The sequence below is a fragment of the Oncorhynchus nerka genome, linkage group LG19 (genome assembly GCF_034236695.1).
Source record: "Oncorhynchus nerka isolate Pitt River linkage group LG19, Oner_Uvic_2.0, whole genome shotgun sequence".
NCBI lineage: Eukaryota > Metazoa > Chordata > Actinopteri > Salmoniformes > Salmonidae > Oncorhynchus > Oncorhynchus nerka.
The window spans coordinates 35,836,006-35,858,472 of NC_088414.1; the positions used below are offsets into that span (position 1 = coordinate 35,836,006).

Sequence of the window (22,467 nt, forward strand, 5' to 3'; positions counted from 1 at the left end):
GAATTCCCATTAGTGGTGTGTTTTCACCAAAATCAAATAAAATTTGATTGGTCACATGCGCCGAGTCCAATAGGTGTAAAATAACAATAATGAGGTTATATACAGGGTGTACTGGTACCGAGTCAATGTGCGGGGGTACATGTTAGTCGAGGTAATTTGTACATGTAGGTAGGGGTAAAGTGACTATGTATCGATAATAAACAGCGAGTAGCAGCAGGGGGGGGGGTGTATCAATTGTTCAATTGATTAATTGTTCAGCAGTCTTATGGCTTGGGGGTAGAAGCTGTTAAGGAGCCTTTTAGACCTAGACTTGGCGCTCCAGTACTTCTTGCCGTTCGGTAGCAGAGAGAACAGTCTATGACTTGGGTGGCTGGAGTCTTTGACAATGTTTTGGGCCTTCCTCTGAAACGGCCTAGTATATAGGTCCTGGATTGCAGGAAGCTTGGTCCCCGTGATGTACTCTGTAGTGCCTTACGGTCAGATGCCGAGCAGTTACCATACCAGGCGGGGTTGCAACCAGTCAGGATGCTCTCGTTGGTGCAGCTGTAGAACTTTTTGAGGATCTGGGGACCCATGTCAAATCTTCCAGTCTCCTGAGTGGGAAAAGGTGTTGTCGTGCCCTCTTAACAACTGTCTTGGTGTGTTTGAACCATGATAGTTCGTTGGTGATGTAGACACCAAGGAACTTGAAACTCTTGACCCACTCCACTACAGCCCTGTTGTTGTTAATGGGGGTGTGTTCGGCCCTCCTTTTCCTGTAGTCCACGGTAATCTCTTTTGTCTTGCTCATGTTGAGGAAGAGGTTGTTGTCCTAGCACCACACTGCCAGGTCTCTGACCTCCTCCCTATCTCATCGTTGTCGGTGATCAGGCCTACCACCGTTGTGTCGTCAGCAAACTTAATGATGGTCTTGGAGTCGTGCTTGGCCACGCAGTCGTGGGTAAACAATAGAAACATAGGAAATATTCCATTGTCTTTGTCAGAGGTCCACATTGGGTAGACATCAATAGAAACATAGGAAATATTCCATTGTCTCTGTCAGAGGTCCACATTGGGTAGACATCAATAGAAACATAGGAAATATTCCATTGTCTCTGTCAGAGGTCCACATTGGGTAGACATCAATAGAAACATAGGAAATGACTCTGAAATAATACAACATTTCAGTTGGATATATTGATTTGTTGTTATTATATGACATGACTATTTTTTATTCCTTAAAGTCATCATCTCATCTCTACTCAGCTTGTAGCACCCAGCCAAACAACCATAACGTTACCTCTGTGCTCCAATACTGTAACGCTTTAGTCATCCTCTCTAGCTAGCCTGCCTGCCTATGCTGCAGAGCTGTCTGACCAAAATTATTGTACTACTTCTTCAAACCCACTATTGTGTTGTCTGCATTCCTCTCTCATTTGGTCTATGCTGTATGTGTGTATCCAGCCTAATGTAACAGGTGTTAAAGTCAATGAATGTATATACTGTATGAAGGTAATAATACCGTTTCTAAACCCAGAGGCGCAACATCGCAGGAACACTTGAGAAACACACCAGGCTGGGGTTTGAGAAGCCAATGAGATTATTTCTTCATTTTCTTGAAATCTAAAAACGCAACCTAGACCACCGTCTTAAGGAGTTGAACATGCTATTATTCCAACCTCGTGAAAGTGACAAACTGACGTTTGAATTTTTCATTGAAAACTCAATGAGTGCTTTTGATTTGATGGCCTTTACATGCGTATTTCGGACGACCGTTAGACCCGCTGACCTATTTCTAAGTTTAGGGATTTCTATTGGAGAAGCAGTTTCTGGCTGCATTCCAAACACGTAAAAGACACACCCTCTCCCCACAGCCCTCAAATGAAGTGGACACTTCTAATGATGTATCATGGCATATGATGAGTTGACACTTGTAGGGCAAGGGGTGAGGGAAGAATCCATTCATTTTAAACGGACCACCCTTGTGTGATGCCAAGGAAAGTTGCCCTATCTAACATTTCCAAAAGCTAACCAAACAAAAACATTATTACTTTTACATAATTACTTTTTGCATGGTAGACTTTACTGAGAATGACTGTGATGACTCAAACATTTGGATGCATTAATATTAATGAAGTAACAATTCCCGCCTTTTCTTCAGTCTGTTGTGATACAGCCCATGTAACAGCCAGCAGAGCTGCTGAAGGCAAGGCTCCTTGGCCAACTGATGGCTCAGGGAAAAACAACATCAACGCTAACATATTTTCTTAAAATGGGTGTACTGTACTGCACTCTTAGAAAACAAGGTGCTATCTTGAACCTAAAAGGGTTCTTCGGCTGTCCCCTTTGAAGAAACCTTTTTGGTTCCAGATAGAAATATTCCCACAGAGGGGTTCTACATGCAACCCAAAATAATTCTACCTGGAAGCAAAAAGGGTTCTCCTATTTTTTTATTTTTTTATTTCACCTTTATTTAACCAGGTAGGCTAGTTGAGAACAAGTTCTCATTTGCAACTGCGACCTGGCCAAGATAAAGCATAGCAGTGTGAACAGACAACACAGAGTTACACATGGAGTAAACAATTAACAAGTCAATAACACAGTAGAAAAAAAAAATGGGCAGTCTATATACAATGTGTGCAAAAGGCATGAGGAGGTAGGCGAATAATACAATTTTGCAGATTAACACTAGGGTGATAAATGATCAGATGGTCATGTACAGGTAGAGATATTGGTGTGCAAAAGAGCAGAAAAGTAAATAAAAAAATAAAAAAAACAGTATAAAAACAGTATGGGAATGAGGTAGGTGAAAATGTACAGCTGCAGCGATCGGTTAGCTGCTCGGATAGCTGATGTTTGAAGTTGGTGAGGGAGATAAAGGTCTCCAACTTCAGCGATTTTTGCAGTTCGTTCCAGTCACAGGCAGCAGAGTACTGGAACGAAAGGCGGCCAAATGAGGTGTTGGCTTTAGGGATGATCAGTGAGATACACCTGCTGGAGCGTGTGCTACGGATGGGTGTTGCCATCGTGACCAGTGAACTGAGATAAGGCGGAGCTTTACCTAGCATGGACTTGTAGATGACCTGTAGCCAGTGGGTCTGGCGACGAATATGTAGCGAGGGCCAGCCGACTAGAGCATACAAGTCGCAGTGGTGGGTGGTATAAGGTGCTTTGGTGACAAAACGGATGGCACTGTGATAGACTGCATCCAGTTTGCTGAGTAGAGTGTTGGAAGCCATTTTGTAGATGACATCGCCGAAATCGAGGATCGGTAGGATAGTCAGTTTTACTAGGGTAAGCTTGGCGGCGTGAGTGAAGGAGGCTTTGTTGCGGAATAGAAAGCCGACTCTTGATTTGATTTTCGATTGGAGATGTTTGATGTGAGTCTGGAAGGAGAGTTTGCAGTCTAGCCAGACACCTAGGTACTTATAGATGTCCACATATTCAAGGTCGGAACCATCCAGAGTGGTGATGCTAGTCGGGCATGCGGGTGCAGGCAGCGATCGGTTGAAAAGCATGCATTTGGTTTTACTCGCGTTTAAGAGCAGTTGGAGGCCACGGAAGGAGTGCTGTATGGCATTGAAGCTCGTTTGGAGGTTAGATAGCACAGTGTCCAATGACGGGCCGAAAGTATATAGAATGGTGTCGTCTGCGTAGAGGTGGATCAGGGAATCGCCCGCAGCAAGAGCAACATCATTGATATATACAGAGAAAAGAGTCGGCCCGAGCATTGAACCCTGTGGCACCCCATAGAGACTGCCAGAGGACCGGACAGCATGCCCTCCGATTTGACACACTGAACTCTGTCTGCAAAGTAATTGGTGAACCAGGCAAGGCAGTCATCCGAGAAACCGAGGCTATTGAGTCTGCCGATAAGAATATGGTGATTGACAGAGTCGAAAGCCTTGGCGAGGTCGATGAAGACGGCTGCACAGTACTGTCTTTTATCGATGGCGGTTATGATATCGTTTAGTACCTTGAGCGTGGCTGAGGTGCACCCGTGACCGGCTCGGAAACCAGATTGCACAGCGGAGAAGGTACGGTGGGATTCGAGATGGTCAGTGACCTGTTTGTTGACTTGGCTTTCGAAGACCTTAGATAGGCAGGGCAGGATGGATATAGGTCTATAGCAGTTTGGGTCCAGGGTGTCTCCCCCTTTGAAGAGGGGGATGACTGCGGCAGCTTTCCAATCCTTGGGGATCTCAGACGATATGAAAGAGAGGTTGAACAGGCTGGTAATAGGGGTTGCGACAATGGCGGCAGATAGTTTCAGAAATAGAGGGTCCAGATTGTCAAGCCCAGCTGATTTGTACGGGTCTAGGTTTTACATTTACATTACATTTAAGTCATTTAGCAGACGCTCTTATCCAGAGCGACTTACAAATTGGTGCTTTCACCGGTTTTGCAGCTCTTTCAGAACATCTGCTATCTGGATTTGGGTAAAGGAGAACCTGGAGAGGCTTGGGCGAGGAGCTGCGGGGGGGGCGGAGCTGTTGGCCGAGGTTGGAGTAACCAGGCGGAAGGCATGGCCGGCCGTTGAGAAGTGCTTATTGAAGCTTTCGATAATCGTGGATTTATCGGTGGAGACCGTGTTACCTAGCCTCAGTGCAGTGGGCAGCTGGGAGGAGGTGCTCTTGTTCTCCATGGACTTCACAGTGTCCCAGAACTTTTTGGAGTTGGAGCTACAGGATGCAAACTTCTGCCTGAAGAAGCTGGCCTTAGCTTTCCTGACTGACTGCGTGTATTGGTTCCTGACTTCCCTGAACAGTTGCATATCACGGGGGGCTATTCGATGCTATTGCAGTCCGCCACAGGATGTTTTTGTGCTGGTCGAGGGCAGTCAGGTCTGGAGTGAACCAAGGGCTGTATCTGTTCTTGGTTCTGCATTTTTTGAACGGAGCATGCTTATCTAAAATGGTGAGGAAGTTACTTTTAAAGAATGACCAGGCATCCTCAACTGACGGGATGAGGTCAATGTCCTTCCAGGATACCCGGGCCAGGTCGATTAGAAAGGCCTGCTCACAGAAGTGTTTTAGGGAGCGTTTGACAGTGATGAGGGGTGGTCGTTTGACTGCGGCTCCGTGGCGGATACAGGCAATGAGGCAGTGATCGCTGAGATCCTGGTTGAAGACAGCGGAGGTGTATTTGGAGGGCCAGTTGGTCAGGATGACAGATTTAGGGTTGTACCTGGTGGGTTCCTTGATGATTTGAGTGAGATTGAGGGCATCTAGCTTACATTGTAGGACTGCCGGGGTGTTAAGCATATCCCAGTTTAGGTCACCTAACAGAACAAACTCTGAAGCTAGATGGGGGGCGATCAATTCACAAATGGTGTCCAGGGCACAGCTGGGAGCTGAGGGTGGTCGGTAGCAGGCGGCAACAGTGAGAGACTTATTTCTGGAGAGGGTAATTTTCAAAATTAGTAGTTCGAACTGTTTGGGTATGGACCTGGAAAGTATGACATTACTTTGCAGGCTATCTCTGCAGTAGACTGCAACTCCGCCCCCTTTGGTAGTTCTATCTTGACGGAAGATGTTATAGTTGGGTATGGAAATCTCTGAATTTTGGTGGCCTTCCTGAGCCAGGATTCAGACACGGCAAGGACATCAGGGTTAGCAGAGTGTGCTAAAGCAGTGAGTAAAACAAACTTAGGGAGGAGGCTTCTGATGTTGACATGCATAAAACCAAGGCTTTTTCGATCACAGAAGTCAACAAATGAGGGTACCTGGGGACATGCAGGGCCTGGGTTTACCTCCACATCACCCGCGGAACAGAGAAGGAGTAGTATGAGGGTGCGGCTAAAGGCTATCAAAACTGGTCGCCTAGAGCGTTGGGGGCAGAGGATAAGAGGAGCAGGTTTCTGGGCATGGTAGAATATATTCAGGGCATAATGCGCAGACAGGGGTATGGTGGGGTGCGGGTACAGCGGAGGTAGGCCCAGGCACTGGGTGATGATGAGAGAGGTTGTATCTCTGGACATGCTGGTTGTAATGGGTGAGGTCACCGCATGTGTGGGAGGTGGGACAAAGGAGGTAACAGGGGTATGCAGAGTGGGTCTAGGGGCTCCATTGTGAACTAAAACAATGATAACTAACCTGAACAACAGTATACAAGGCATATTGACATCTGAGAGAGACATACAGCGAGGCATACAGTAATCACAGGTGTTGAATTTGGAAAGCTAGCTAAAAACAGTAGGCGAGGCTAATCCGCTAGCACAACAAACAGCAGGTAAAATGGCGTTGACTAGGCAACGGGGCCGACAGGTAAGACAAACAAGCAGAAAGGAGTACCGTGATTAATGGACAGTCCAGCGTGCGTCAGCTATGTAGCCAAGAGATCAATGTCCAGGGGGCAGCGGTGGATGGGCAGGGTGGATGGGCAGGGGGGCTGGGCTGGCGAGTGTTATCCAGGTTTTTAAAAAACTAACAATGACTAACTAGCTTGTAGCTAGTTAGCTGGTTAGCGTCTGGAGGTTCTTGAGTGTGTCATAAAAATAAAAATAAGAGTAAAAGTAATAGCGATTCCGTATCACATTGGGTGAGGCAGGTTTCCGGAAGGTATAAACAAATTAAAAATCAAAAAGAGATAGAAAGTAAATGGGGTCAGAGAGTGATTGGGACGCGGTGGTTCAGACGGTTAGCAGGCCTGTGCTAACAAGCTAACAGTTCGTAGGCCCGAGCTAGACAAGGTAGCAGTTAGCGGACCGGAGCTTGACAAGCTAGCCGTTAGCAGGCCGAATTAGCAAGCAGGGAGATAGCGAGGGCTAGAGAGTTAACCTTTGGGGACGTCGCGATGGGGTGAGTCTGTTTATTCCTCTTCATGCGGTGAGCTGGAGATACAGCGATTCAGAAAGCTCGCGGGCCTTGGCCAGCAGATGGATCTTTGGCGATGTCGCAGCGGAAAAGCCTGTTGAAACCCCTCGGACGATTATGTCGGCGGACCAGTCGTGATGGATCGGCGGGGCTCCGTGTCGGCAGTAGAGGGTCCAGGCCAATTGGCAAATTAGGTATTTTTGGACCTCTTCGGCTAGTCGGGAGATGGGCTTAGCTCGAGGCTAGCTCCAGGCTAACTGGTGCTTGCTCTGGGACAGAGACGTTAGCCAGGAGTAGCCACTCGGATTGCAGCTAGCTATTTACGATGATCCGGTATAAAGGTTCAGAGCTTGCGGTAGGAATCCGGAGATGTGGTAGAGAAAAAGCAGTCTGATATGCTTTGGGTAGATGTCGCGCTGGTGTCCTAGTTAGCGTTGAAGACCGCTAGCAGTGGCTAGCTACTAGCTAGTAGCTAGTTAGCTGGCTAGCTTCTGATGAGGGTTCCGATTCTAAAGTATAGAAAAAGCAGATCCGTACCACATTGGGTGATGCGGGTTGCAGGAGAGTATATTCAGCCTGTAGTTGGAAAGTGAGATTAAAATATGTACGAAATATATACAGAAAAAAACGAGGAAAAACTATATTTACACTATACAGGACGGGACAAGACAAAACACACGTCCGACTGCTACGCCATCTTGGCATTGTGATGAGTCTGGTAATATGAGGACAGCCGAAGAACCCCTTTTGATTCATTTTTTCTAAGAGTGTAATATGACACTTTCCCACCTGGACAAAAGGAACGCCTACATTAGAATAATATACTTTGACTACAGCTCAGCATTCAACACCATAGTGCCCTCCAAATGCATCACTAAGCTAAGGACCCTGGGATTAAACATCTCCCTCTGCAATTGTATACTGGACTTTCTGATTGGCCGTCCCAAGGTGGTGAGGGTAGACAACAACACGGAGACCCCTCAGGGGTGTGTGCTTAGCCCCCTGCTGTACTCCCTCTTCACCCACAACTGTACAGTAGCACAGGACTCCAACACCATCATTAAGGTTGTTGACAACAGGACGGTGGTAGGCTTGATCACCGACAACGAGGAGACAGCCTATAGGGAGGAGTTCAGAGACCTGGCAGTGTGGTGCCAGGACAACAACCTCTCCCTCAACTTCAGCAAGACAAAGGAAACGGAGGGCCAAGCATGCCCCCATTCACATCGATGGGGCTGTAGTGGACACTCTCGAGAGCTTTAAGTTCCTCTGTGTCCACATCACTAAGGACCTAGCAAGATCCAAACACGCCAACACAGTCGTGAAGAGAGCACAACAACGCCTCTTCCCCGTCAGAAGACTAAAAAGATTTGGCATGGGCCATCAGATTCTCAAAAAGTTCCACAGCTGTACCATCGAGAGCATCTTGACTGGTTGCATCACCACTTGTTATGGCAACTGCTCAGCTTCCGACTGCAAGGCGCTATAGAGGGTAGTGCGTACGGCCCAGTACATCAATGGGGCAGAGCTCCCATCCATCCAGGACCTCTATACCAGGCGGTGTCAGAGGAAGGCCCTAAAAATGGTCAAAGACTCCAGCCACCCAAGTCACAGTCTGTTCTCTCTGCTACCGTATGGCAAGCTGTACCGGAGCGCCAAGTCTGGGACTGAAAGGCTCCTGAAGAGCTTCTACCCCAAAGCCATAAGACTGCTGAATAGTTAATTAAACGGCTGTCTGGACTCCCCCCACCTACATGTACATAGCACTTCAATCAATCAATCACCTAACAAAACCTACATGTACATATTACCTCAATCACCCCAACTACCTTATACCCCAGTACACTGACTCAGTACTGGTACTCCTTGTATATAGCCTGTATATAGCCTGTATATAGCCTGTATATAGCCTGTATATAGCCTGTATATAGCCTGTATATAGCCTGTATATAGCCTGTAGCCTGTATATAGCCTGTATATAGCCTGTATATAGCCTCTATATAGCCTGTATATAGCCTGTATATAGCCTGTATATAGCCTGTATATATATATAGCCTGTATATAGCCTCTATATAGCCTGTATATAGCCTGTATATAGCCTCTATATAGCCTGTATATAGCCTGTATATAGCCTGTATATAGCCTGTATATAGCCTCTATATAGCCTGTATATAGCCTGTATATAGCCTCTATATAGCCTGTATATAGCCTGTATATAGCCTGTATATAGCCTGTATATAGCCTGTATATAGCCTCTATATAGCCTGTATATAGCCTGTATATAGCCTGTATATAGCCTGTATATAGCCTGTATATAACCTGTATATAGCCTGTATATAGCCTGTATATAGCCTGTATATAGCCTGTATATAGCCTGTATATAGCCTGTATATAGCCTGTATATAGCCTGTATATAGCCTGTATATAGCCTGTATATAGCCTGTATATAACCTGTATATAGCCTGTATATAGCCTGTATATAGCCTGTATATAGCCTGTATATAGCCTGTATATAACCTGTATATAGCCTGTATATAGCCTGTATATAGCCTGTATATAACCTGTATATAGCCTCTATATAGCCTGTATATAGCCTGTATATAGCCTGTATATAGCCTGTATATAGCCTGTATATAGCCTGTATATAACCTGTATATAGCCTGTATATAGCCTGTATATAGCCTGTATATAGCCTGTATATAACCTGTATATAGCCTCTATATAGCCTGTATATAGCCTGTATATAACCTGTATATAGCCTGTATATAGCCTGTATATAGCCTGTATATAGCCTGTATATAGCCTGTATATAGCCTGTATATAGCCTCTATATAGCCTGTATATCTGTATATAGCCTGTATATAGCCTGTATATAGCCTGTATATAACCTGTATATAGCCTGTATATAGCCTGTATATAGCCTGTATATAGCCTCTATATAGCCTGTATATAGCCTCTGTATAGCCTCTATATAGCCTGTATATAGCCTGTATATAGCCTCTATATAGCCTGTATATAGCCTGTATATAGCCTGTATATAGCCTGTATATAGCCTGTATATAGCCTGTATATAGCCTGTATATAGCCTGTATATAGCCTGTATAGCCTGTATATATCCTCTATATAGCCTGTATATAGCCTGTATATAGCCTGTATATAGCCTCTATATAGCCTGTATATAGCCTCTATATAGCCTGTATATAGCCTCTATATAGCCTGTATATAGCCTGTATATAGCCTGTATATAGCCTGTATATAGCCTGTATATAGCCTGTATATAGCCTCTATATAGCCTGTATATAACCTCTATATAGCCTGTATATAGCCTGTATATAGCCTGTATATAGCCTGTATATAGCCTCTATATAGCCTGTATATAGCCTCTATATAGCCTGTATATAGCCTGTATATAACCTGTATATAACCTGTATATAGCCTGTATATAACCTGTATATAGCCTGTATATAGCCTGTATATAGCCTGTATATAGCCTGTATATAGCCTCTATATAGCCTGTATATAGCCTGTATATAGCTGTATATAGCCTGTATATAGCCTGTATATAGCCTGTATATAGCCTGTATATAGCCTCTATATAGCCTGTATATAGCCTGTATATAGCCTGTATATAGCCTGTATATAGCCTGTATATAGCCTCTATATAGCCTGTATATAGCCTGTATATAACCTGTATATAACCTGTATATAGCCTGTATATAACCTGTATATAGCCTGTATATAGCCTGTATATAACCTGTATATAACCTCTATATAGCCTGTATATAGCCTTGCTAACGTTATTTTAATTTGTTATTTTATTTTGTTATTTTATTGTTACTATTTTATTTTTATCCATTTGTTAAATTTCATACTTTTTAACTGCATTGTTGGTTAAGGGCTTGTAAGTAAGCATTTCACAGTAAGGTCTACACCTGTTGTATTCGGCGCATGTGACAAATAACAATGTTTTTGATTTGATTTGACATGTTAAATGGTCTTTGAAATTTCCAGGGCAAATTACCGGAGTAATAGCTATTACCATTCTAACTCAATTATGCCTAAACTGCTCCTTTTCCAGATAAACGCAATGTCATTTCAGGACATTATATATTTTTTATTTTCTTTTTTATTTCACCTTTATTTAACCAGGTAGGCAAGTTGAGAACAAGTTCTCATTTACAATTGCGACCTGGCCAAGATAAAGCAAAGCAGTTCGACACATACAACGACACATGGAGTAAAACAAACATACAGTCAATAATACAGTATAAACAAGTCTATATACGATGTGAGCAAATGAGGTGAGATAAGGGAGGTAAAGGCAAAAAAAGGCCATGGTGGCAAAGTAAATACAATATAGCAAGTAAAACACTGGAATGGTAGATTTGCAGTGGAAGAATGTGCAAAGTAGAAATAAAAATAATGGGGTGCAAAGGAGAAAAATAAATAAATAAAATAAATACAGTAGGGAAAGAGGTAGTTGTTTGGGCTAAATATATATATACATACTGCCAATTCTTGTTTGATATTTACAATGCTATATGGTGAGTTTCTATATGTATTGCTGTTGTGTATTGTATTGCAGTATCACCATTTCACAACCGTTCTATTGAGAACTACACTACATATCTAGGTAGGGAGGAGGAAGGGGAGGGTAGGGAGGAGGAAGGGGTGGGTAGGGAGGAGGAAGGGGAGGGTAGGGAGGGGAGGGGAGGGTAGGGAGGAGGAAGGGGAGGGTAGGTAGGGAGGAGGAAGGGGAGGGTAGGGAGGGGAGGGGAGGGAGGAGGAAGGGGAGGGTAGGGAGGAGGAAGGGGAGGGTAGGGAGGGGAGGGGAGGGTAGGGAGGGTAGGGAGGGGAAGGGAGGGAGGAGGAAGGGGAGGGTAGGGAGGAGGAAGGGGAGGGTAGGGAGGGGAGGGGAGGGTAGGGAGGGTAGGGAGGGGAAGGGAGGGAGGAGGAAGGGGAGGGTAGGGAGGAGGAAGGGGAGGGGTAGGGAGGAGGAAGGGGAGGGTGGGTAGGGAGGAGGAAGGGGAGGGTAGGTAGGGAGGAGGAAGGGGAGGGTAGGTAAGGAGGAGGAAGGGGCGGGTAGGGAGGGAGGGGAGGGGAGGGGAGGGAGGAGGAAGGGGAGGGTAGGGAGGAGGAAGGGGAGGGGTAGGGAGGAGGAAGGGGAGGGTAGGGAGGAGGAAGGGGAGGGTAGGTAGGGAGGAGGAAGGGGAGGGTAGGTAGGGAGGAGGAAGGGGCGGGTAGGGAGGGGGGAGGGGAGGGGAGGGAGGAGGAAGGGGAGGGTAGGGAGGAGGAAGGGAGGGTAGGGAGGAGGAAGGGGGGTAGGGAGGGGGAGGGTAGGGAGGGAGGGGAGGGTAGGGAGGAAGAAGGGGAGGGTAGGTAGGGAGGAGGAAGGGGAGGGTAGGGAGGGGAGGGAGGGAGGAGGAAGCGGAGGGTAGGGAGGAGGAAGGGGAGGGTAGGGAGGGGAGGGGAAGGGTAGGGAGGAGGAAGGGGAGGGTAGGGAGGAGGAAGGGGAGGGTAGGGAGGAGGAAGGGGAGGGTAGGGAGGGGAGGAGAAGGGTAGGGAGGAGGAAGGGGAGGGTAGGTAGGAGGAAGGGGAGGGTAGGTAGGGAGGAGGAAGTGGAGGGTAGGTAGGGAGGAGGAAGGGGAGGTTAGGGAGGAGGAAGGGGAGGGTAGGTAGGGAGGAGGAAGGGGGAGGGTAGGGAGGAGGAAGGGGAGGGTAGGGAGGAGGAAGGGGAGGGGAGGTAGGAGGAAGGGGAGGGTAGGGTAGGGAGGAGGAAGGGGAGGGTAGGGAGGAGGAAGGGGAGGGTAGGGAGGGGAGGGGAGGGGTAGGGAGGGGAGGGTTAGGTAGAGAGGAGAGGAGAGGGGTAGGTAGGATAGGAGGTTAGGGAAGGGAGGAGGAAGGGGAGGGTGGGGAGGGGAGGGGTAGGTAGGGAGGAGGAAGGGGATGCTCCGCCATGTTGTGGCCACAGCTCCATACTGAATGGCTGGCTAGGGGTCTGGTAGAGAGGTGTGTTGTGGTCAGGCCTCCATACTAAATGGCTGGTTAGGGGTCTGGTAGAGAGGTGTGTTGTGGTCAGGCATGAATACTAAATGGCTGGTTAGGGGTCTGGTAGAGAGGTGTGTTGTGGTCAGGCCTCCATACTGAATGACTGGCTAGGGGTCTGGTAGATAGCTGTGTTGTGGTCAGGCCTCCATACTGAATGGATGGCTAGGGGTCTGGTAGAGAGGTGTGTTGTGGTCAGGCCTCCATACTGAATGGATGGCTAGGGGTCTTGTAGAGAGATGTGTTGTCAGCTGGCATGCTGAGGTCTGAGAGGAGGCAGGATGTTTGGTATTCTGTGTGTGAGAGAGTGTGTAGAGGGGAACCACAAACAGACAGCTCCCTGTTGGCCTGTGACTGACTGACAGACTACTCCTTAGTGAGCCCAGAAACCCCTGCTGCTTCCTGCCTGTTTATGCCATTCTCTCTTCCTTTGTTGTTTACTTTCGTTTCAGTGAGTGCCTATTTGTATTCATGTGGCATGTGCTTCCAGGAGAGTACATACAGTGTTTTGTGGAGCACAGTGCAAATTATGTTGTCGTGGCTATCGAACACTGTGCATGCAGGGGAGCACACATTGTATGTTGTTTGCATGTGATTTTGATGTCCCTTAAATTACAGGTGTGTGTGCGTGTGTGCACGTTAGATAGAACCCTGGGAGGAAACAGTGATATCATTAAAAACCCTCAACCAGCTGCCTGCTTGGCCCTCTGCCAGGAGACTCTGCTGACACCATAACATGATTTATTGTAAATAAATATATGCCCTAGCAATACACCCTCCCTACATCCACACTAGAGGAGCTGAATGATCATTCAAACTGGATTCTCCTTTTCTCACCATGTTGTAGCCTGTTCCATTATATCCTGTGGGGTTGGTTGTTAGAGATGGTCTGACTTCAAGTAATTCATGGCGTTTAATATGAGTTCCTAATGTGTAAAATCATAGTCAATGTCACAATAATACAAAGATGAGTTGGTGTGCCTCTGTAAATGACTATGGCAGACATTTCTCCTAGAGATCACAGATATGCAACTGCTTTGGTCCAAAAGGATTTGCTAGGATTTTACATTTACTCCCACGAAGCCTGCCTCTCTACTTTCTCTGTAGAGACTCCTTCTACACGAAGCCTGCCTCTCTACTTGCTCTGTAGAGACTCATTCTACACGAAGCCTGCCTCTCTACTTGCTCTGTAGAGACTCATTCTACACGAAGCCTGTCTCTCTACTTGCTCTGTAGAGACTCATTCTACACGAAGCCTGTCTCTCTACTTGCTCTGTAGAGACTCATTCTACACGAAGCCTGCCTCTCTACTTGCTCTGTAGAGACTCATTCTACACGAAGCCTGCCTCTCTACTTGCTCTGTAGAGACTCATTCTACACGAAGCCTGCCTCTCTACTTGCTCTGTAGAGACTCCTTCTACACTAAGCCAGCCTCTCTACTTGCTCTGTAGAGACTCCTTCTACATGAAGCCTGCCTCTCTACTTGCTCTGTAGAGACTCATTCTACATGAAGCCTGCCTCTCTACTTGCTCTGTAGAGACTCATTCTACATGAAGCCTGCCTCTCTACTTGCTCTGTAGAGACCAACTGGCTGTCGGGTTGGGGACCCTCAGACGTAAGGCTCAGGTGTAATGGTGAGCAGGACAGATTGCATAGAGCAGGGAAAGACATCTGGCGGAGTAGCATTGGAGGATTAAAGGCATTCTGATAATGGACAGCTGGACCAGGAGGAGTAGGGCAGATCATTTAACCCGAATCAGCTGTTCTTTAGTTTAAAAAGGCTTCACACCAAAACGTGTTGGCCTACTGGTGCTGGGAAAATCACTCAAGGTATTAAACTATCCAACTGTGGATTGATTGATTGTCTGTCTACATTGAGACAAACTACGTAGGTTGTCTTCAAGGGTCAGGCCCATGTTCGTCTAGCTGCAGGTTATTGTGCATACAGCAGGAGTGTAAAATGAGACCAGCAATTATCATGGTATCTGTGTCAATGTGTTAATCTACAGTATACTATACATGTCAGTGTGTTAATCTACAGTATACTATACATGTCAGTGTGTTAATCTACAGTATACTATACATGTCAGTGTGTTAATCTACAGTATACTATACATGTCAGTGTCAGTGTGTTAATTTACAGTATACTATACATGTCAGTGTCAGTGTGTTAATCTACAGTATACTATACATGTCAGTGTGTTAATCTACAGTATACTATACATGTCAATGTGTTAATCTACAGTATACTATACATGTCAGTGTCAGTGTGTTAATCTACAGTATACTATACATGTCAATGTGTTAATCTACAGTATACTATACATGTCAATGTGTTAATCTACAGTATACTATACATGTCAATGTGTTAATCTACAGTATACTATACATGTCAATGTGTTAATCTACAGTATACTATACATGTCAGTGTGTTAATCTACAGTATACTATACATGTCAGTGTGTTAATCTACAGTATACTATACATGCCAGTGTGTTAATTTACAGTATACTATACATGTCTATGTGTTAATCTACAGTATACTATACATGTCTGTGTCAATGTGTTAATCTACAGTATACTATACATGTCTGTGCCCATGTGTTAATCTACAGTATACTATACATGTCTGTGCCCATGTGTTAATCTACAGTATACTATACATGTCTGTGCCCATGTGTTAATCTACAGTATACTATACATGTCAGTGTCAGTGTGTTAATCTACAGTATACTATACATGTCTGTGCCCATGTGTTAATTTACAGTATACTATACATGTCTGTGTCAATGTGTTAATCTACAGTATACTATACATGTCTGTGCCCATGTGTTAATCTACAGTATACTATACATGTCAGTGTGTTAATCTACAGTATACTATACATGTCAATGTGTTAATCTACAGTATACTATACATGTCTATGTGTTAATCTACAGTATACTATACATGTCAATGTGTTAATCTACAGTATACTATACATGTCAATGTGTTAATCTACAGTATACTATACATGTCTATGTGTTAATCTACAGTATACTATACATGTCTATGCCCATGTGTTAATCTACAGTATACTATACATGTCAGTGTGTGAATCTACAGTATACTATACATGTCAGTGTGTTAATCTACAGTATACTATACATGTCAGTGTGTTAATCTACAGTATACTATACATGTCTATGTGTTAATCTACAGTATACTATACATGTCAGTGTGTTAATTTACAGTATACTATACATGTCTATGTGTTAATCTACAGTATACTATACATGTCTGTGTCAATGTGTTAATCTACAGTATACTATACATGTCTGTGCCCATGTGTTAATCTACAGTATACTATACATGTCTGTGCCCATGTGTTAATCTACAGTATACTATACATGTCTGTGCCCATGTGTTAATCTACAGTATACTATACATGTCTGTGCCCATGTGTTAATCTACAGTATACTATACATGTCAGTGTCAATGTGTTAATCTACAGTATACTATACATGTCTGTGCCCATGTGTTAATCTACAGTATACTATACATGTCAGTGTCAATGTGTTAATCTACAGTATACTATACATGTCTGTGCCCATGTGTTAATCTACAGTATACTATACATGTCTGTGCCCATGTGTTAATCTACAGTATACTATACATGTCTGTGCCAATGTGTTAATCTACAGTATACTATACATGTCTGTGCCCATGTGTTAATCTACAGTATACTATACATGTCTATGCCCATGTGTTAATCTACAGTATACTATACATGTCTATGCCCATGTGTTAATCTACAGTATACTATACATGTCTGTGTCAATGTGTTAATCTACAGTATACTATACATGTCAGTGTCAATGTGTTAATCTACAGTATACTATACATGTCTGTGCCCATGTGTTAATCTACAGTATACTATACATGTCAGTGTGTTAATCTACAGTATACTATACATGTCTGTGTGTTAATCTACAGTATACTATACATGTCTATGTGTTAATCTACAGTATACTATACATGTCAGTGTGTTAATCTACAGTATACTATACATGTCTATGTGTTAATCTACAGTATACTATACATGTCAGTGTGTTAATCTACAGTATACTATACATGTCTATGTGTTAATCTACAGTATACTATACATGTCAGTGTGTTAATCTACAGTATACTATACATGTCTATGTGTTAATCTACAGTATACTATACATGTCAGTGTGTTAATTTACAGTATACTATACATGTCTATGTGTTAATCTACAGTATACTATACATGTCTGTGTCAATGTGTTAATCTACAGTATACTATACATGTCTGTGCCCATGTGTTAATCTACAGTATACTATACATGTCTGTGCCCATGTGTTAATCTACAGTATAGTATACATGTCTGTGCCCATGTGTTAATCTACAGTATACTATACATGTCAGTGTCAATGTGTTAATCTACAGTATACTATACATGTCTGTGCCCATGTGTTAATCTACAGTATACTATACATGTCTGTGCCCATGTGTTAATCTACAGTATACTATACATGTCTGTGTCAATGTGTTAATCTACAGTATACTATACATGTCTGTGCCCATGTGTTAATCTACAGTATACTATACATGTCTATGCCCATGTGTTAATCTACAGTATACTATACATGTCTATGCCCATGTGTTAATCTACAGTATACTATACATGTCTGTGCCCATGTGTTAATCTACAGTATACTATACATGTCAGTGTCAATGTGTTAATCTACAGTATACTATACATGTCTGTGCCAATGTGTTAATCTACAGTATACTATACATGTCAGTGTCAATGTGTTAATCTACAGTATACTATACATGTCAGTGTGTTAATCTACAGTATACTATACATGTCTGTGTGTTAATCTACAGTATACTATACATGTCTATGTGTTAATCTACAGTATACTATACATGTCAGTGTGTTAATATACAGTATACTATACATGTCTATGTGTTAATCTACAGTATACTATACATGTCTGTGTCAATGTGTTAATCTACAGTATACTATACATGTCTGTGCCCATGTGTTAATCTACAGTATACTATACATGTCTGTGCCCATGTGTTAATCTACAGTATACTATACATGTCTATGCCCATGTGTTAATCTACAGTATACTATACATGTCTGTGTCAATGTGTTAATCTACAGTATACTATACATGTCTGTGCCCATGTGTTAATCTACAGTATACTATACATGTCTATGCCCATGTGTTAATCTACAGTATACTATACATGTCTATGCCCATGTGTTAATCTACAGTATACTATACATGTCTGTGTCAATGTGTTAATCTACAGTATACTATACATGTCAGTGTCAATGTGTTAATCTACAGTATACTATACATGTCTGTGCCCATGTGTTAATCTATAGTATACTATACATGTCAGTGTCAATGTGTTAATCTACAGTATACTATACATGTCAGTGTGTTAATCTACAGTATACTATACATGTCTGTGTGTTAATCTACAGTATACTATACATGTCTATGTGTTAATCTACAGTATACTATACATGTCAGTGTGTTAATCTACAGTATACTATACATGTCTATGTGTTAATCTACAGTATACTATACATGTCAGTGTGTTAATCTACAGTATACTATACATGTCTACTATACATGTGTTAATCTACAGTATACTATACTATACATGTCAGTGTGTTAATCTACAGTATACTATACATGTCTATGTGTTAATCTACAGTATACTATACATGTCAGTGTGTTAATTTACAGTATACTATACATGTCTATGTGTTAATCTACAGTATACTATACATGTCTGTGTCAATGTGTTAATCTACAGTATACTATACATGTCTGTGCCCATGTGTTAATCTACAGTATACTATACATGTCTGTGCACATGTGTTAATCTACAGTATAGTATACATGTCTGTGCCCATGTGTTAATCTACAGTATACTATACATGTCAGTGTCAATGTGTTAATCTACAGTATACTATACATGTCTGTGCCCATGTGTTAATCTACAGTATACTATACATGTCTGTGCCCATGTGTTAATCTACAGTATACTATACATGTCTGTGTCAATGTGTTAATCTACAGTATACTATACATGTCTGTGCCCATGTGTTAATCTACAGTATACTATACATGTCTGTGCCCATGTGTTAATCTACAGTATACTATACATGTCTGTGCCCATGTGTTAATCTACAGTATACTATACATGTCAGTGTCAATGTGTTAATCTACAGTATACTATACATGTCTGTGCCCATGTGTTAATCTACAGTATACTATACATGTCTGTGCCCATGTGTTAATCTACAGTATACTATACATGTCAGTGTGTTAATCTACAGTATACTATACATGTCAGTGTGTTAATCTACAGTATACTATACATGTCAGTGTGTTAATCTACAGTATACTATACATGTCTGTGCCCATGTGTTAATCTACAGTATACTATACATGTCAGTGTGTTAATCTACAGTATACTATACATGTCTATGTGTTAATCTACAGTATACTATACATGTCAGTGTGTTAATCTACAGTATACTATACATGTCTGTGTGTTAATCTACAGTATACTATACATGTCAGTGTCAATGTGTTAATCAATGTACTAATACAGTGAGCATCAATGATACTGTACAAAGTTACACTAATACAATGTATTGGACATACAGTATAATACATTTAAAAGCCATGTAAGGCTACAGACCTGTGTTTTATTATTGCATTGAAACGCAGAGGGGTCTATTATTCTATGGTGTATGTCATTTCCTGTTTGATTGTCATTGTTTAATATATGATTGGAAAATGTTTTTGTAAGGCTCATTGTAGTATCACACTATCCTGGTGTATTGCCCTTGACTTCTGTGCTCAGTGCTGTTGAAGCTTCATTTCTCTTTCATTATACCCCTGTTGGAGGATTTACACAGGGCTGCATGAACTCCATTTCTCCCTCTGTATTTTTACTCAGCTATAGCTTATAGTTCTAGTCCTGGTGTATTCCGCCGGGTTGCTTAGCAACACAATTTTTAAAGTCCAGAGCATATCTTTGCGTATACATTACAGTGGATGGCGTACAGTACAGGGAGGCTGTAGGGACGGAGGAGGAGATTGGCACACGCTTAAAAGCTGGTACGACGGCAAATATTATACAAGGAAAGGACGAGATTATATTTGTTTCATTTCTTATATGTGTAATGGTGCAGTGGAGGCTGGTGAGGGGAGGACGGCTCATAATAATGTCTGGAACGGAGCAAATGGAATGGCATCAAGCACATGGAAACCATGTGTTTGATGTATTTGATACCCTTCCACCTATTCCACTCCAGCCATAACCACGATACCGTCCTCCCCAATTAAGGTGCCACCAGCCTCCTGTGGTATGGTGATACCGCCGAAACAGTACTTACTGATAATGATAAATGCTGCTACTACACAGCAGATGGGTTTTTGTGAAGCTACTGCTCACACAATAAAAGCCTGGATGATGGAGGAGGCTTGGTTTATCTCATCTCTGATGCAATCATGAACTTGATCAAGGGGCAATGGCTTTTTACTGTAAGACTGATACACTCCTCATGATTGGTGAAGGATAATGAGAATGAGCTGTACAGACTGAGCAGACAGTGAAAGAGATTGAGCTGTGCAGATTGAGCAGTCAGTGAAGGAGTGTATGAACAGAGGGGTAGATATTAGGAGGAAAAACGGGGTCTCCCCTGCCAATTTGGGTCACTTATTAATACTGCAGAAAGCCCTCTGTTCTCGGACAGAAAGAGAGCATTTATTTGGCAAAGCAGCATTGTTATCTTGCTGACTGCCCGCCATCTCACTTTCATTAGTGGGGAGAGTAGCTTGTGTCAATGTGACCTCTCTCTCCTCCCCAACCTCCTCCCTCTGTACCATGCCCACCATCACCCTTTCACCTACCACCTTCCTTCCTTCCTTCCTTCCTTCCTTCCTTCCTTCCTTCCTTCCTTCCTTCCTTCCTTCCTTCCTTCCTTCCTTCCTTCCTTCCTTCCTTCCTTCCTTCCTTCCTTCCTTCCTTCCTTCCCTCCCTACCACCCACCTTCATCCCGCCTTACCACCCACCTTCATCCCTCCCTAACACCCACCCACCCTCATCCCTCCCTACCACCCACCATCACCCCTTCCCTCTCATCTACCATCTTCCCCTCCCTCCCTCCCTCCCTCCCTCCCTCCCACCTACCATCTTCCTTCCTTCCCTCCCTACCACCCACCCTCATCCAGCCTAACCACCCACCTTCATCCCTCCCTACCACCCACCCTCATCCCTCCCTACCACCCCTGTAGGTATGAAAAATATCTTTCAAAATCATTTGATGAATCAGTGAATTTGGCCCGTACTGCTATAGCCCATAGAAACGCATTGAATAACACATTCGTACATGGCATAACAGACAGTCCAAAAACATATATCATAAGGAATAAGGTTTTTAAGTATCGTTTTTGAATTGTCATCCAATTGGGAATTCTAGGTGGGATACTCAGGCATCTTTCTAGAGCTATCTTCATTTGATCAATCTGTTGTCACAGGGAACTTTCCTGCACAGCAGGAAATGCTAATTGGAGTGTACTCAATGTTTAGAAAGGCCCCAACAACCCCATACAAAAATGTCCAATAATAATAATAATTCACATTTCCTGTCACTGCAGAATTATTATTATTTTTGAAGCAGGGTCAAATTAAGATAGCACACCTGTAATGTTTCCTGCGTCGTGAAACTATCTGTCTGCGTGTTTGGCTTTCAGATCACCAGAAGCTGGACAGAGAGGCCAGAATCTGCCGACTGCTGAAGCACTCCAATATCGGTGAGTTCTGTAGCAGACCGATCAGGTCATGCAGGCTTCCTCATCCTACTCCCACTCTTTCAGTATATATCATAAGCTCTATGGCAAATACAGATTGGAAACACACAAAAAGTACTATGATCCATAAAAATGTGTTCTATTTCTTTTCATTATTGATTGGCTTGATTCCACAATATCAGTTTTCCTTTGAGTCACATTACACACATTCTTTCACACTACCTATGAAGCAGTTCGGATTGGGACACTTCAGAAATATACCTCACTAGCCTTGGGTCAGATTGTCTTGAGAGCATAGTAAACTTTCAGTTCACTATAGTACAGTATTGACGTCATCTGCTTCCATTGACCTGAATCATGCACCCAGTGAAAGTGCAACAGTCATCCAGAGAGATAGAAAGCTAGCTCGTTATTGTGGTTCCTGAGTGTACAGCTGGCACCATCAGACCACAGTGTGTAATTTACTGATTAACAGGCTGAGAAGCACTTTTCTACTTTTCTTAGCCCCACACGTGTTTAATAATGCATCCCACTCGCTGCCATGGACAAGAGCAGCTGCATTATTAATCCAAAGATATTTTCATCTGTGTTTGAGAGAGAGAGAGAGAGAGAGAGAGAGAGAGAGAGAGAGAGAGAGAGAGCACGGCTCAACTGTATGTCTAAACCAGCCTCTGAGTGGTCAGAGAGAGAACTAATACAATTGTGACCTATGGATGCCCTCAGGGCAGGTTGTATGCTGCTTTGTGATCTGTCAGGGATAGAGAGA

At 43.3% G+C, this 22,467-nt stretch overlaps 1 protein-coding gene across 1 annotated transcript in view; it reads left to right on the forward strand.

The window, feature by feature from the left end:
* camk2a (calcium/calmodulin-dependent protein kinase II alpha) overlaps nt 1-22,467 on the forward strand; it is a 128,154-nt gene that overhangs the window by 19,281 nt on the left and 86,406 nt on the right. Inside the window, exon 3 of the mRNA XM_065004914.1 lies at nt 21,645-21,704. Within this exon, the coding sequence (XP_064860986.1) occupies nt 21,645-21,704 (60 nt within the window). The remainder of the gene's footprint in view (nt 1-21,644; nt 21,705-22,467) is intronic.